The following is a 14313-nucleotide window of genomic DNA, read 5'->3' as shown; positions in this document are numbered from 1 at the left end:
AAATGTTCAAAGATTTCCCCAAAATGTTGAAAATGTGGACATCAGAAGTTAACATGAGGGTTAAAGGCTCCACATGACATCCAAAGTCCTGTAACTAACCTGTGCTTATTCTGTTTCTAGTCTTCAGCTGCCGTAAGTAGGAGAACCTTTAGTCTTTCTCTGACCGTTGTGTTGTTGTTGTCGTCTTTGTGCAGACATGAACGAGCACAGCTCTCGCAGCCACAGCATCTTCCTGATCAACATCAAGCAGGAGCACGTGGAGACGGAGCAGAAGCTGTGTGGAAAGCTCTACCTGGTGGACCTGGCTGGCAGCGAGAAGGTGGGAGACATTCTGCTTTGTATTATCATGTTTTCATTCAGACGCAGACATTTTTAAATCTTTCTGGCTCTTCCGTCGCTTCATGCGTCTTTCTTTATTCCAGGTGAGTAAGACCGGAGCTGCAGGAGCCGTCCTGGATGAGGCTAAAAACATCAACAAGTCTCTTTCTGCTCTGGGAAACGTCATCTCTGCCCTGGCAGAGGGAACGGTGAGCATTATACTCTGTTTCTTTGACACTGTGTGCCTCTGAAATAATGTTTTTTTGGGTTTTACAGCATCAGTAAAGTGATAAAAAGCAGCTGTATTTTTACACTGGTCTTTTCTTTTGATTTTCTTGTTATAAATACTGCATAAAAGATTATTTTTTGTAATCGGGAAGTGTTTAACCCTCCTATTGTCCTCATTTATGGGCACCAAAAAATATTGTTTCCTTGTCTGAAAAAAATCCAAAAATTCTGCAAAAAATCCCCCAAATTTCTGAAAATTTGCAAAACTTTCAGGAAGAAAATTCTAATAATTCCTTAAAAATTTCCCTTAAAAGTTTTATTTTAAAAAAATCCCCCAAATTGGCAAGAAAATTCTAGTAAATATTTTCAAAAAATGAATAAAAATATTCCAAAAAATCGTAAAAATATCTAAAGGGATTCCATATATATCAGTAAAACTTCTAATATTTTCTTTAAGAACATTCATATAGAAATCAACCAAAATCCAGTGAAATTCGCTGGATTTTGGTTGATTTTTATGTGAATGTTCTTAAGAAACATTTTTAACATTTCTTTTTTTCCACCAAAAAATGTTCAAAGATTTCCCAAAAATGTTGAAAATGTGGACATCAGAAGTTTCACTGTGAAAATATATTTTTTTCCACATTTTCAAATTTTAAAATGTGTCAATTTTGACCCGCAGAACGACACGAGGGTTAATTTACATTTCTACAGCTTGAAGAGTCCTGTCCTCCTCTCCCAGATTTATTTCTGACTGTCCTAATTGGTGACTCACCAACCTACCAACACCCTTCACTCCTTCCTGCCAACTCAACAGATTTGGTCCTAAAAATGCCAAAACTTTCCCTGGCAATTATCAGATTAGTTGGATGCAGCACAATCAATCTGCCAGCAGACGGTAGATTCTGACAAACACTGAGAGGAACAATAAAAATGCTGCTTTTTGCTGAATAAAATCTCCTCCTGAATCTCTGCAGAAGCACAGAATCAGGCAGCGACTGAGCGACTCCTCTGGGATTACTCTGGCTTTTGGTTGCTGAAACAACTCCCTCTCTAATCCTCTCTTATCTCGTCCCATTTCCTGCCTCTTCCTCTTTCATCATCGTCTTCCACGTCCTGCAGAAAAGCCACGTTCCGTACCGTGACAGCAAAATGACCCGCATCCTGCAGGACTCGCTGGGAGGAAACTGTCGCACCACCATGTTCATCTGCTGCTCCCCCTCCAGCTACAACGACGCCGAGACCAAGTCCACGCTGATGTTCGGACAACGGTACACGCATCCGTCACGGCATCTCTGGAAAGAAATCACACATGAAGCGTTTCTACACAGAGCAGGAAAACAGAGATTTAGAAGTGGGATTAAATAGTATTAGACCAAAATATGCAAGTAAAATATAGTCAATAAAACAGCTCAGAGGCAACTTAAAGGATTAGAAAAATAGATTTCCGCATAATAAATAATAAAAGAAGGAGTCAAATCCATGCATCCTGTAAAAAATAATCCCTTAATGCTCCTTATTTAACCAGGCTGCTAAATTCATGTGTAGTCACTTTGCACCTCTGAACCATTTTAGCACCTCATGTTCATTGTTGTCAAAATAATATTAAAATTCATTCTTATCTCAGTTTATTCCATTTTTAATTTTTAATTTAAATCTATTTGTCCTATTTTAACCCTGTAAGACAACAAATATAGAAAAAAAGCAAAAAAATGAAATAAAATCAAACTAAAAAATAAATAATTATATATACATACATATAAAGCCAAATATAGAAAAAAATTAGCAACAGACAAAATCAAATAAAACTAAAAAAAATTATATAAAGAAGAAACTTATATAAAGAATGAGTAAAAAATAAATAAATAAATAAATAAAACAAATAATAATTGTGTATATATATAAGCCCCAAATATAGAAAAAAAATCAGCAAAAAATGAAATAAAATAAAAAAATAAAATTTATTGTTTTCTTGTCAGCCTGTTTTGATCTCGAAGTGTCACTGTTCAGTTTTTTTCCCCATTCTGTCGTCCTCTACAGTGGACGTGCTGTAAAATCTAAAATAAAGATTTATTTTTTTTTGTGAAAACAGGCAGGAAATCTCCAAATATGTTAAACTGAAAGATACTTTATTCCCTCTGCTCTCAGGGGGATAAACCGCAGACACAAAGCATAGATCAGCCCGAGTCTGATTCCAGTTTTTCCTGTTTCTCTTTCCCAGAGCCAAGACCATCAGGAACACCGCCTCCATCAACCTGGAGCTGACGGCCGAGCAGTGGAAGAGGAAGTACGAGAAGGAGAAGGAGAAGAACAAGAGTCTGAAGGACACCATTCAGAAGCTGGAGACTGAGCTGAACCGCTGGAGGAACGGTGAGGTTCAACAAAACTGCAATATTCTCACATGTTTGTGCTCAGTTTGTGCTCATCGCCAAGAAGGTTTCCACATGAGAGGAATCTGACTTTACAAGAGAAATAAGAAGCAAATGTGTTAAATACAAGAAAATGAAAGTCGTGAATAGTGATAGAAGCATTTCCTGACTGTATAAATGTGCAAATCAATCTCCTGAGAATGTGAAAACTTACATAGTATTTACATCAGGGGTGTCCAACATGAGGCCCGTGGGCCAAAAGCGGTCCTCCAGAGGGTCCAAGCTGGTCCTCAAAGTGGAAAAATTCCAGAGAAGACATTAACTGCAGATTGTAAATTAGTAAAACTATAAATTTAAAATCATTTCTAGACCATGACAAGTTGTTTGGATCAGAAAGTAAAATACAAGATTGTTCATTGTTCTTTTGTCATTTTGACTCATTTTTGTAATATTTTGTCTTGTTTTTGTTGTTTCTTGTCTTTTTTTGTCTTACTTTTGTCGTGTTGTTTCTGGTTTTTGTAGTTTTGTTTTTCCTTTTTGTCTTGCTTGTGCCGTTTGTCTCATTTTTGTCATTTTGTTTCACGCTTTTGTCATTTTTTGTCTCGTTTTTGACGTTTGTCTATTTTTTGTCGCTTTGTAACGTTTTTGTCTAATTTTTGTTTTGTTTCGTGTCGTTTGTCTCATTTTTTGTCATTTTGTGTCTCATTTTTTGTCATTTTGTGTCTCATACTTGTAATATTTTGTCTTGTTTTTGTTGTTTTTTGTCTTTTTTTGTCTGACTTTTGTCATTTGTATCATTTTGTGGGTTTTTTTTGTCTCGCTTGCTTTGTCTATTTTGTGTCCATTTTTCGTCACTTTCTTATTTTTTTGGGTCTTTTTTGTTTTATTTCATGTCATCTGTCTCACTTTTTGTCACATTTTTGTAATATTTTGTCTTATTTTTGTTGTTTTTTGTCTTTTTTTGTCTGATTTTTGTCATTTTGTGTTTCCTTTTTGTCTCGCTTTTGTTTTTGTCTAATTTTTCCTCATTTTTTGTTTTGCTTTATTTGTTGTTTTATGTGTCATTTTTGTTGTTTTGTCTTTTCTTTGTCTCGATTGTGTTGTTAGTCTGTTTTTTTGTCATTTTGTTTATTCCTTTTGTCATTTTGTGTTTCATTTTTGTCATATCTTGTCTTGTTTTTTTGTTCATTTTTGTCTTTTTTTGTCAGATTTTGTCGTTTTTATCATACAGTAAATCCTCTGGTTCAGTTCCAGATGACTAAATGTTGTGTTCCTTTGTAGACACTCTGTGATCTGGAAGTTGTAATGTGGAAATGATAAACTGAGGCCGAATGTTGTTGAAATTGAACTTATTTTTCTTCAGAAATTCCAGGTTTTTCATAATGTTTTGTAAAAAGATAATTCCGTAAATGTGAACATTCTCAGAACGTACTTATTTGCACTAAAGCAAAGGAGCCATTAGGAGTTGTGGTTATTTCTAGGTTATTCTGCTGTGGTTTTACTGGTCTGGTCCACTGGAGATCAGACTGGACTGAATGTGGAACCTGAACTAAGATGAGTTTGACTCTCCTGATTTATTGTAAACTTCTTTTCTTTCTGTCGACGCCTTCGTCCCCTTCAGGAGAGGACGTCCCTGAGACGGAGCAGACCACTGCAGACATGGTGACCCGGATCGAGTCGGTGGAGGACCGTCCCATCCTGGACAACGACACGTCCTCCATCGTGGTCCGCATCTCTGAGGAGGAGCGGCAGAAGTACGAGGAGGAGATCCGCAAGCTGTACAAGCAGCTGGATGACAAGGTTCAGACAGGATTACTCTTTATCAGCACAGAGTTAGTGTTTAGTTTCCGTGTTTTAATCACACATCTGTAGGGAGGTTTTTCTGTTTAACATAAGATTATGAGTTTATTAATTATCACAAAGGACAAATGTACTATTCACATGGGATTAGTATCACATGGGGATCTCTGGTAGTTTATGAATTACCCCCCATGGGATAAAAAAAGTCTGTGTTTTACTGGAATTTACAAATTATTACAGATCACCATTGGCCCAGAGGTAATATGAATAGGGCTAAAGGGAATGAAAGTCTGTCCTGTGAGCAGTAATGAGGCTGGTATTTATATGAACATCGTGTTTCTGCAGGACGATGAGATCAACCTTCAGTGCCAGTTGGTGGAGAAACTGAAGCAGCAGATGTTGGACCAGGATGAGGTGAGAATACAAAAAGCTCAACCATAAAACAAATAAATTCACACTGTATGCACTTAGAGGCTGCATCTGAGAGAATACTAGTTTTCAACTCCAGTCTCTGAACCTCCAGAACTCTGTGTGCCTTTCTTTGTTCCGGTCGCATTTTTACTCACTATTTATTACTGCAATGTAAAATCCTGCACCTCTATGGAAACAGAACAACCATAGATAGAAGCAGAAAGAACTCAAACATGTCTTGAGAGCAATAAAACTAAGTGGGGCTGCACAGTAGCATAGTGGTTCGCACTTTCACCTTGCAGCTAGAAGATCCCCAGTCCGTGTCCCGGCCTTCCTGGGATCTTCCTGCATGGAGTCTCCATGTTCTCCTGGACATGTGTGGGTTTTCTCCAGGTTCTCCAGCTTCCTCCCACAGTCCACAAACATGCTGAGGTTAATTGGTGATTCTATACTGTCTGTAGGTGTGAATGTTTGTCTCTGTGTGTAGCCCTGTGATAGACTGTTACCTGTCCAGGTGAACCTGTGATAGACTGTCACCTGTCCAGGTGAACCTGTGATGGACTGTCACCTGTCCAGGTGAACCTGTGATAGACTGTTACCTGTCCAGGTGAACCTGTGATAGACTGTCACCTGTCCAGGTGAACCTGTGATAGACTGTCACCTGTCCAGGTGAACCTGTGATAGACTGTCACCTGTCCAGGTGAACCTGTGATAGACTGTCACCTGTCCAGGTGAACCTGTGATAGACTGTCACCTGTCCAGGTGAACCTGTGATAGACTGTCACCTGTCCAGGTGAACCTGTGATAGACTGTCACCTGTCCAGGTGAACCTGTGATAGACTGTCACCTGTCCAGGTGAACCTGTGATAGACTGTTACCTGTCCAGGTGAACCTGTGATAGACTGTTACCTGTCCAGGTGAACCTGTGATAGACTGTTACCTGTCCAGGTGTCTCCTGCCTTCACCCCAAGTCAGCTGGGATAGACTCCAGCCGCCCGATGGCCCTAATGAGGATGGAGTAATGTATAGATAATGGATGGATGGATGGATGGATGGATGAAAAAACATGGAATCAGCATGTACAACATTTTTCACACAAATGTGAAACACTGGAGAACAGATAACAGTGCTACATACAGTCGATAGTTTACTGTGTATATATTTATTTTTTTCCATACCTGTCTTTTAGGTCTGTTCTGTGATTGGCTGAATTTTTCTGTTGGTAGCAACAGAGTCACAAATGGCTTCTCAGTTGTGGCAACAATTGCAGATTTTTTAGTTTTTGACAGAATCTGGTTAGAGACAACTTTTATTTTTGGCAATTTTTAAAAAAAGCAACATATAGAATAAGGTCATTTTGATGAAATATAATAATTTTAGGCTTGAACTCTCATAGCAGTAGCTCAAGGACCATTGGAAAGTTGTAAATCTGACAAGTCTGTTTCTGGTTTTGGTGATTTTTTCTTTAAGATAACATGCCTTTTAAAGCCACCTGCAAGTTTTGGGGTTAAAACCAAGTTTGAGCTTTTAGCAGCATAAAATTCTGTCCCTTTCTCTTCTAAAATCCAGTCTGCATCTTCCTCTCTTTCCTTCCCTTCCTCCCTGCAGCTCCTGGCCTCGTCCCGTGGTGACGGCGATAAGGTCCAGGCTGAACTGGGCCGGCTGCAGGTGGAGAGCGACTGCGCCAAGGCCGAGGTGAAGGAGGTGCTGCAGGCCCTGGAGGAGCTGGCCATCAACTACGACCAGAAGAGCCAGGAGGTGGAGGAGAAGGGCCTGCAGAACCAGCTGCTGGCCGACCAGCTGGCCCAGAAAATGGTACGTCTTCAGAGGGTTGGTGAGGAGAGCTAGAATCAGAGACAGGAGGAGGAACAGAAGGAGCCTCCTGCTTCCATAGAGACAAACACCTGTTGTAGCAGCACCGTTTCCATTAGTGGAAAATACTGCAGGAATTATAGGGCAGTCAAATATGAGGATGAAAAATTCTGTCAAAAAGAAAAGATTTACACATTCAGAGTTTTCATGGAATAAACAAATTCTTACTAGTTCTTGACGAGTCAATCTATAATTGAGGGACTTTTGAAGTCCATGAGATATATCTTGTATACACTTTTATTAAGAGTAAAAAAAAGACACAAAAACTATCCAAAATTACTCGAAAATTGTCCAAAATTACTCGAGAATTACTTGAAAATGATTCATAATTATAGAAAATTAGTCCAGAATGACATGAAATTTGTCCTAAATTACTCGAAAATTATCCCAAAGACACAAAAATGATCCACAATGATGAGAAAAGATCCAAGCTGACAAAAATTTGTTGAAAATGACAAGAAAATTGTCCAAAATGACTCAAAACTTGTCCAGGTCAATCTATAATTGGGGCACTTCTGAAATCCATTGGATATATCTGCATACATTTTTATTAAAAACAAAAAACTAATGTTTTTTATGTTCATTATGATCATGTCTTTACAAATTCCATAGTTATTTATTATGGAAACAATCACTTTTTAATAAAAATGACTGGATATCCCTAAAATATCAACTAACCATCTGAATTTAATACCAACCACCTTCTAATGAGCTAAACAATAATAAAATGAACTGATTCAGAAATAGTTTGGATTGTGTTCTTTTTATTAAGTTCAGATAATCATGACAGATTTTTTTTTTGGCAACATATCAACTTTTATATGGAAAATAACAAATTAAAGCTGTGTCTGAGAAGTCCTACAGTTATATGTTGAGCCACATTCAGCCAGATTTAAGTGACATGTAGAGGTGACTGCACAGTTATCATATAGTTTTGCATATTTCATCCACACACACAACCCTAATCTAAGCATTTTATTAAAATCTATCAAGAATTTTACAAATTTGTCATTTTCATGCATTATAAAGCCTATGTAGATACAAATTAAACATCTTCTGGCAGAGAAAATGTCCTGTTTTAGTGCTGAGCTAATCATTTATTTCCTTTCTTTTCTCCAGGCCAGTCTGATGGAGCTGGAAGCAGAACTGTCTCGTATGCAGGAAGTGAGCGGTCAGCAGAGGAAACGCATCGCCGACGTCCTCAACGGGCTGATGAGGGACCTCAGCGAGTTCAGCACCATCGTGGGCAACGGGGAGATCAAGCTGGTGAGTGTGATGTCAGAAATAAACCCAGCGAGGTGCATGTTCCTGCTGAACGTCCTGCCTCCTCCAGCTCCAGAGGAGATGATGATGTTAAATCTTTCCTCCGGTCTCCAGCCGGTGGAGATCAGCGGTGCCATCGAGGAGGAGTTCACCGTGGCTCGCCTCTACATCAGTAAGATCAAGTCGGAGGTGAAGAGCATGGTGAAGCGCTGCCGGCAGCTGGAGAACATGCAGCTGGAATGCCACCGCAAGATGGAGGAGACGGGCAGGGAGCTGTCCTCCTGCCAGCTGCTCATCTCCCAGGTAAGGATGGAGGGAGATAGAGGGAGGAGGTACAGCTGTTTACACATAATAACTTTATTTAGTCAGAAATTAAAAATCAAAAAGTCAGAGATCTAAAGAATCAGAGAGATGACGTCACACCAAAAAACCAGGCAGCTAAAAGTCAAATAAAACCAGAGAGAACATCTAAAATAAACAGGACACAATACAGAATAAAACACTAAAACTAAATAAAGCTAAAAGTAAACCTCACATAAGAGCAAATCTATGAAAGTTGGTTTTAATAAGTGATTTAAAAGAAGTTACTGACTGCAAGCCTTATCGTTCTAAAGTGGAGGTCTTGATGGAAAACGCTCGGTCACCTTTAGATTTAAACCTCGACTTTAGAACAACCAGAAGGATCCACCTGAGGACCTGAGGCTGCCAGCAGGACCATCAGGGGTCAACAGATCACAAATGTGACCCTGACAAGCTTTAAAAGTGATCAGTAAAATCTTTAAATTAATTCTAAAATGAACAGGGATCCAGTGGAAGCCAGGATGGGATGAAGCCAGATGCATGTTGGCAGGAGTTAAGAAAAGAAAGAGGCAAACTGGAGGAACATACTAAAGTGAATGGTCGTGTTTTTGTTTTGTGTTTGTGCAGCATGAGGCGAAGATCCGCTCTCTGACAGAGTACATGCAGAGCGTGGAGCAGAAGAAGAGGCTGCTGGAGGAAAGCCACGACTCCCTGAGCGAGGAGCTGGCCAAGCTGCAGGACCAGGGTAATGTCCTCAACAAGAGAGGAAAACTGTCAGAAGCATCACTTCAAAGTGTTCTGCAGGTTCTAACTGAATGTTTTCCGTCTGTCAGATAACTCCATCATGGAGGAGAAGGATGGAGAGAAGGGAGAGACCGAGGACGGAAATGTGAAGGTAAGAAGCTCAAACTGGGACAGATGCAAACTTTTGTTTCTATTCAGTCATTTCTGTATAATCTTACATGATAAACCGCCTTGATTCTCCCGGCCCTGCTGAACAGAAAGTTTTTAAAACTCTGAGATCATTTCCTCCTCTGCAGTTTCCCATCAGTCAGCGTCTGGAACGAGACTTTTGGTGTTTTTTATTTCCAGAAAACGATCCGTCAGCAGAGTGAGAATCACCGCGGCCTCCATCACAAGCAGCTGGCCCGCCTCCGGGACGAGATCAACGAGAAGCAGAGGATCATCGATGAACTCACCGAGTACGTCCTCGTCCTCATTAGTTCAGTCCTTTTACTCACACAGAGGCCACTAATCATTAACATTCAAATGGTTCTGTTTGTGTGAAGAAAATTCTTCACCGGAATGCTGTTTGCTCAGAAGAACACTCAGAGTCGTCGCTCAAGTCAAAGTGAATGTTTGGGCAAGTGACTGACAATATAAAGAAACAGTTTAGCTTTTATACAGGCACATAAACAAGTCGCAGTGGTTTTATCAGTGTCTGAGCAGCCAGTTTCAACCGGCTGCTTTCAAGACAAAATTTCCTGAGTACGTTGGGTTCTTTGAGTTCACAGTCACACAGTTATACAGTAGTTTGAAATCATAAAGAGCATTTAATCCTAACATTATTATAATTTTATAACATTTTGTCACACACTCATGCAGTGCGATGAATTCTGCTACGTAATGCAAAGTGATATTACGTGTTTAAAATGCATCAGTTTGCTCATGTATTTGTTTTATTTTAACATCTTCCCTTTTTTTCCGCTGAACATTTTTACCTCCAGTCGTAACTCCAAGCTGGAGCTGGAACTTGCTCAGGTTCGTGCCGACTTTGAGCGTCTGAAGAGTCAGGACAGCACCAAGAGCGAACGCCTGGAGGAGCTGTCGTAAGTGCTGCAGATGTTTATTTAAGATTTATTTTGATATTTGTTTAATACAGGAGGTCCTCGGTTTTCGACGTCCTCGACCTACAGCGTTTTGTCGTTACATCAGAACTGGTTACGTGGAACTAGTTGTCAATCAGAGTGGATGAATACGTCGTCACACTATCAGACGGCTTTGTTTCCATTCTCTGGTTGTACTCCACCTTGGATTGTGCTACATTCACTAACTTTTTGTCCTTCATTATGGCTCCCAGAGTAAGTCAGACTCTTCTGATGCTTGGAAGAAAAGGAAGTGAAATTAGATAGAATAAAATGCTGGGAACAGGAGGAAACACCAACCAACATGGGTCAAGTAGTAAAAACAGGTCAACATATTGTAGAGACCCTCTGTGATGAATGAGTGAGACTTTATCTGCTTCTCTGCTGGTTTATTGAACCTTCACACAGGCTACTGTGGGCCGTAGCCAACGGCAGAATAACTAGAAAAACCCCATAACTTAGCTCCAGAATTAGCCACCGTTCCCAGCTCTCTCTACTGCTGACTCTCAGCCAATCAGAGGTGAGCTAACTAAACATGGCATCGATCTGTAGGAACGTAACTCTGATGTAACTCGAGGACCTCCTGTTTTCTGTATTACTCAGTGGTGTTGAAGCAACATTTTAAACATGAAGTGCGTTCCAGTGTATTTAAACAAATGTTTAACATACAATTTTCATATAAACACATGTCTTTAGGTTCCTTCATAGATTCATTAGTTTTTCTGGAAATATGACAAAATCTGCTTGGTCAAAATTATACAAACAGCACCTTTAATGATCAGTTTCACTGATGTAGAAAGCTGTGGTAATTAAATTCTTCCAGTGTCATGGCCTCTTAACTTCTTGTGAGCGATTGGGATCGACTACAGCTGCTGACTCCTCTTAGCCAATTTAAAAAGGTCCATTTGATGCAGTCATTAGACTCAGCCATAAAAACTAGGCTAAAGTCTGAGGTCAGCCAAGACCTGAAATGGCAATTCACTGATGTAAAGGAAAGTTACTTGGAGCCATTTCAAAACAGCTACAGATCCCAGAATCATATGTTTGTAAGTATAAAGTACATGGTACAGCCATGATCAGGAAGAAAATGAAAGCTATCACCTACTTGTTAGAATACAGTTGGTTGTTCCAGTGAGACAGTGACACCAAACACTCATAAAAAGTGGAAAAGAAATGTCTAAATTCTATCAAGAAAGTGTGGACTGTGGTAAAGAAACAAGTTGGTGTCAAAAAGCCAACAAGTTTAGTAGAACTGCACCAATTCTGTCAACAGGATGGTCCGAGATACAACCAGGAGCTTGTAAATTGCTTCTAAAAGCACCTAGATTGAGGTGAAAATGGCCAAATATTGGCATTGTGTGCATATATTTTGGACCGAGCAGATATCCAGAAGACCTATAATAAATCTATGAAAGTACCAAAATGCAGGATTGTTTTTGTGACATGGATGCATGTGTTTCAATTATTCCTTCATAGAAAATTGAGAGTTATAGGAATCCCTGGAAGCTCAAGACTGACATGATATACATGATCTTCACAAATGTTTGAAACTTTTTATTTGTGGGATGAAGATTATATTTGGCAAAGCAGAAAACAAGTGCTTTGGTGGATAAATGGTTGTGATAGACAGTGAATATAAGATTAGAGCACAAAATTGACCGAATCAAGTCGCCCTTCTCCTAAATTCCAGCAGAGGGCGCACAAAACAACAGAAATATACTTCAAAGCTCCCTACAAGGTTGTCAAACTCATCTTAGTTCAGGGCCACTTTTGGCCCACGGGCCGCATGTTGGACACCAACATTGTCCTGTTTTTATTAATACTTTGTCTGTTTCTTTCAGATTCCTGCATGAGCGCCATGAGCAGACCAAACAGGACTTGAAAGGTCTGGAGGAGACCGTCGTAAGTACAGCAGACGCTACTTTCCATCATTATTGACACCATTTAGAGTCTCCTTTAACTTCCTGTCCGTCTGTCCGTCTGTCTGTCTATCCATCTGTCCGTCCTCCAGGCCCGTGAACTCCAGACCCTCCACAACCTGCGCAAGCTGTTCGTTCAAGACCTCACGTCGCGGGTTAAAAAAGTAAGACTCATGTGTTCTTCTTTAATTAGTTTAAATGTTTATCATAGAATCTGTAACCTGAATAAACCTCAGAAGGAGCAGCAGCAACATCCTCAGTCCTTCTGATCTCCTGGGCTTTTTCATATCATGCAGTAAGAAATTCACTTCACAAGGGTCAGGCAAGGAGGTAGCATCCCACCATGCAGAATACTGATGAAAGCACCCTTATTTTCTTCTCTAAAATCAGCTTTTTTACCTTTTGTTGCTAAAAAAAAGTCCACTGATTGAAACATCTCACTGTTCTCCATCACTAAGCTGTTAGAAAGTTGAGATCAGATCATTCCTACTGTCCTTAATCTCTAGTAAAACAAACATGTTCCGTATCTAAGGTCTTCTCACAATTGTTCTCATAATCCTACTGTCTGTTGTGTTTTTTCATCGTCACGTTTCCTTGTTTTCTCTGCAGAGTTCCGAAATGGAACCTGATGATAGCGGGGGGTCTTGCACCCAGAAGCAGAAGATTTCCTTTCTTGAGAATAACCTGGACCAACTTACAAAGGTTCACAAACAGGTGAGGAACACAGGAATGAAGAGCAGTTCTGACTTTTACACGGTCTACAGATTGAGCTGCATAAAGACTGTGGGATTCTGATGTCTTTTCTTGATATTTCTAACCCTCCGTCCGTCTCTGTTTTGGTCTTTTCTCCAGCTGGTTCGTGACAATGCAGATCTGCGCTGTGAGCTTCCAAAGCTGGAGAAACGTCTTCGGTCTACTGCTGAGAGAGTTAAGGCCCTGGAGACTGCACTGAGGGACGCCAAGGAGGGCGCCATGATGGACCGCCGCCGCTACCAGCAGGAGGTCGACCGCATCAAAGACGCCATGAGGGCCAAGAACGCCTTGAGGCGCCCCCATGCAGCACAGATCGGTACTGCGCTCAATAACTGGATTAATGTATTTGTTGGGATTGTCCGTGAAACATCTGAAAAGCAGCATTTTAGACAGTTTTCTTTTATTTTACAGTATATTTCGTAGACTTTCCTTGCAGCTGTATCTCCCCTGACATTACTTCCTCCTGTCTTCCAGCCAAACCAGTGAGACCAAAGCAGCTGCCGGTTTGCTCTCCCACCAACCCGTTCTACACCTACATCCGAGCCACCGAACATGCCAACACCTACAGCAACGCCCTGTTCCAGAGCAACATGACGCAGCAGAGCTCCTCCAGTGCCAGCAGCAACCCCAACTCTGTCCAGAGCAACACGTATGTTCACTGCTCACTTTCAGACGTTACAGAGTCCAGAATCAGAGCAAATCACCAAAATTAGGCCATTTATTGGGACCAGAAACTGCAAAAACACATCAGATTTTTAACTTTCCAATAGTCCTTGAATTTGTTATTTATGGTTTCATCAGGAAAATAACTGAGCTTAAATCATGATATTACATCAAAATCTATTCATTCTATATGTCTCATTTAAAAATTCACCAAAAATAAGCCGTTTACAGGAACCAGATTCAGTAAAAAATGAAAAATTCTGCCCATCTCAGCGCAACTGTGAAACCCTCAGTGACTCAGCTGCTATCAACGGTGACGTGGCAAAAATGTATAGACTCTTTGGCTGAAATGCAGGCTGAGTTTACACAGAGCACATAGGACACAAGGATAAAAAAAAATGTAAGTAGCAAAATATCTAGTAGCTCTTAGTAGAGGCACCATTTTTTTCAGTTTTTGTAACATTGAACACTTGGATGAAAGTTCTGCATGTTCATGTCAAGCTTTTTCTGTTTAGTTAAAATTAATGAGCAAAGAAATTCAACTTTTGTTTT

The 14313-nt window shown here is 40.1% G+C and overlaps 1 protein-coding gene across 1 annotated transcript in view; it reads left to right on the top strand.

Moving 5' to 3' along the window:
• kif5aa (kinesin family member 5A, a) overlaps nucleotides 1-14313 on the top strand; it is a 33776-nt gene that overhangs the window by 12523 nt on the left and 6940 nt on the right. Inside the window, exons 8-25 of the mRNA XM_023294753.3 lie at nucleotides 195-319; nucleotides 423-527; nucleotides 1669-1817; nucleotides 2768-2916; nucleotides 4537-4715; nucleotides 5061-5129; nucleotides 6735-6941; nucleotides 8118-8264; nucleotides 8376-8564; nucleotides 9189-9306; nucleotides 9395-9456; nucleotides 9654-9763; nucleotides 10289-10390; nucleotides 12268-12328; nucleotides 12438-12509; nucleotides 12955-13059; nucleotides 13198-13414; nucleotides 13573-13747. Coding sequence (XP_023150521.1) covers nucleotides 195-319; nucleotides 423-527; nucleotides 1669-1817; nucleotides 2768-2916; nucleotides 4537-4715; nucleotides 5061-5129; nucleotides 6735-6941; nucleotides 8118-8264; nucleotides 8376-8564; nucleotides 9189-9306; nucleotides 9395-9456; nucleotides 9654-9763; nucleotides 10289-10390; nucleotides 12268-12328; nucleotides 12438-12509; nucleotides 12955-13059; nucleotides 13198-13414; nucleotides 13573-13747 — 2341 coding nt within the window. The remainder of the gene's footprint in view (nucleotides 1-194; nucleotides 320-422; nucleotides 528-1668; nucleotides 1818-2767; nucleotides 2917-4536; nucleotides 4716-5060; nucleotides 5130-6734; nucleotides 6942-8117; nucleotides 8265-8375; nucleotides 8565-9188; nucleotides 9307-9394; nucleotides 9457-9653; nucleotides 9764-10288; nucleotides 10391-12267; nucleotides 12329-12437; nucleotides 12510-12954; nucleotides 13060-13197; nucleotides 13415-13572; nucleotides 13748-14313) is intronic.

The sequence above is a fragment of the Amphiprion ocellaris genome, chromosome 8, assembly GCF_022539595.1.
Source record: "Amphiprion ocellaris isolate individual 3 ecotype Okinawa chromosome 8, ASM2253959v1, whole genome shotgun sequence".
In the NCBI taxonomy this organism is placed as follows: domain Eukaryota; kingdom Metazoa; phylum Chordata; class Actinopteri; family Pomacentridae; genus Amphiprion; species Amphiprion ocellaris.
Note: the sequence above shows the minus strand (reverse complement) of the source record. Positions and strands in the feature narration are given on the sequence as shown.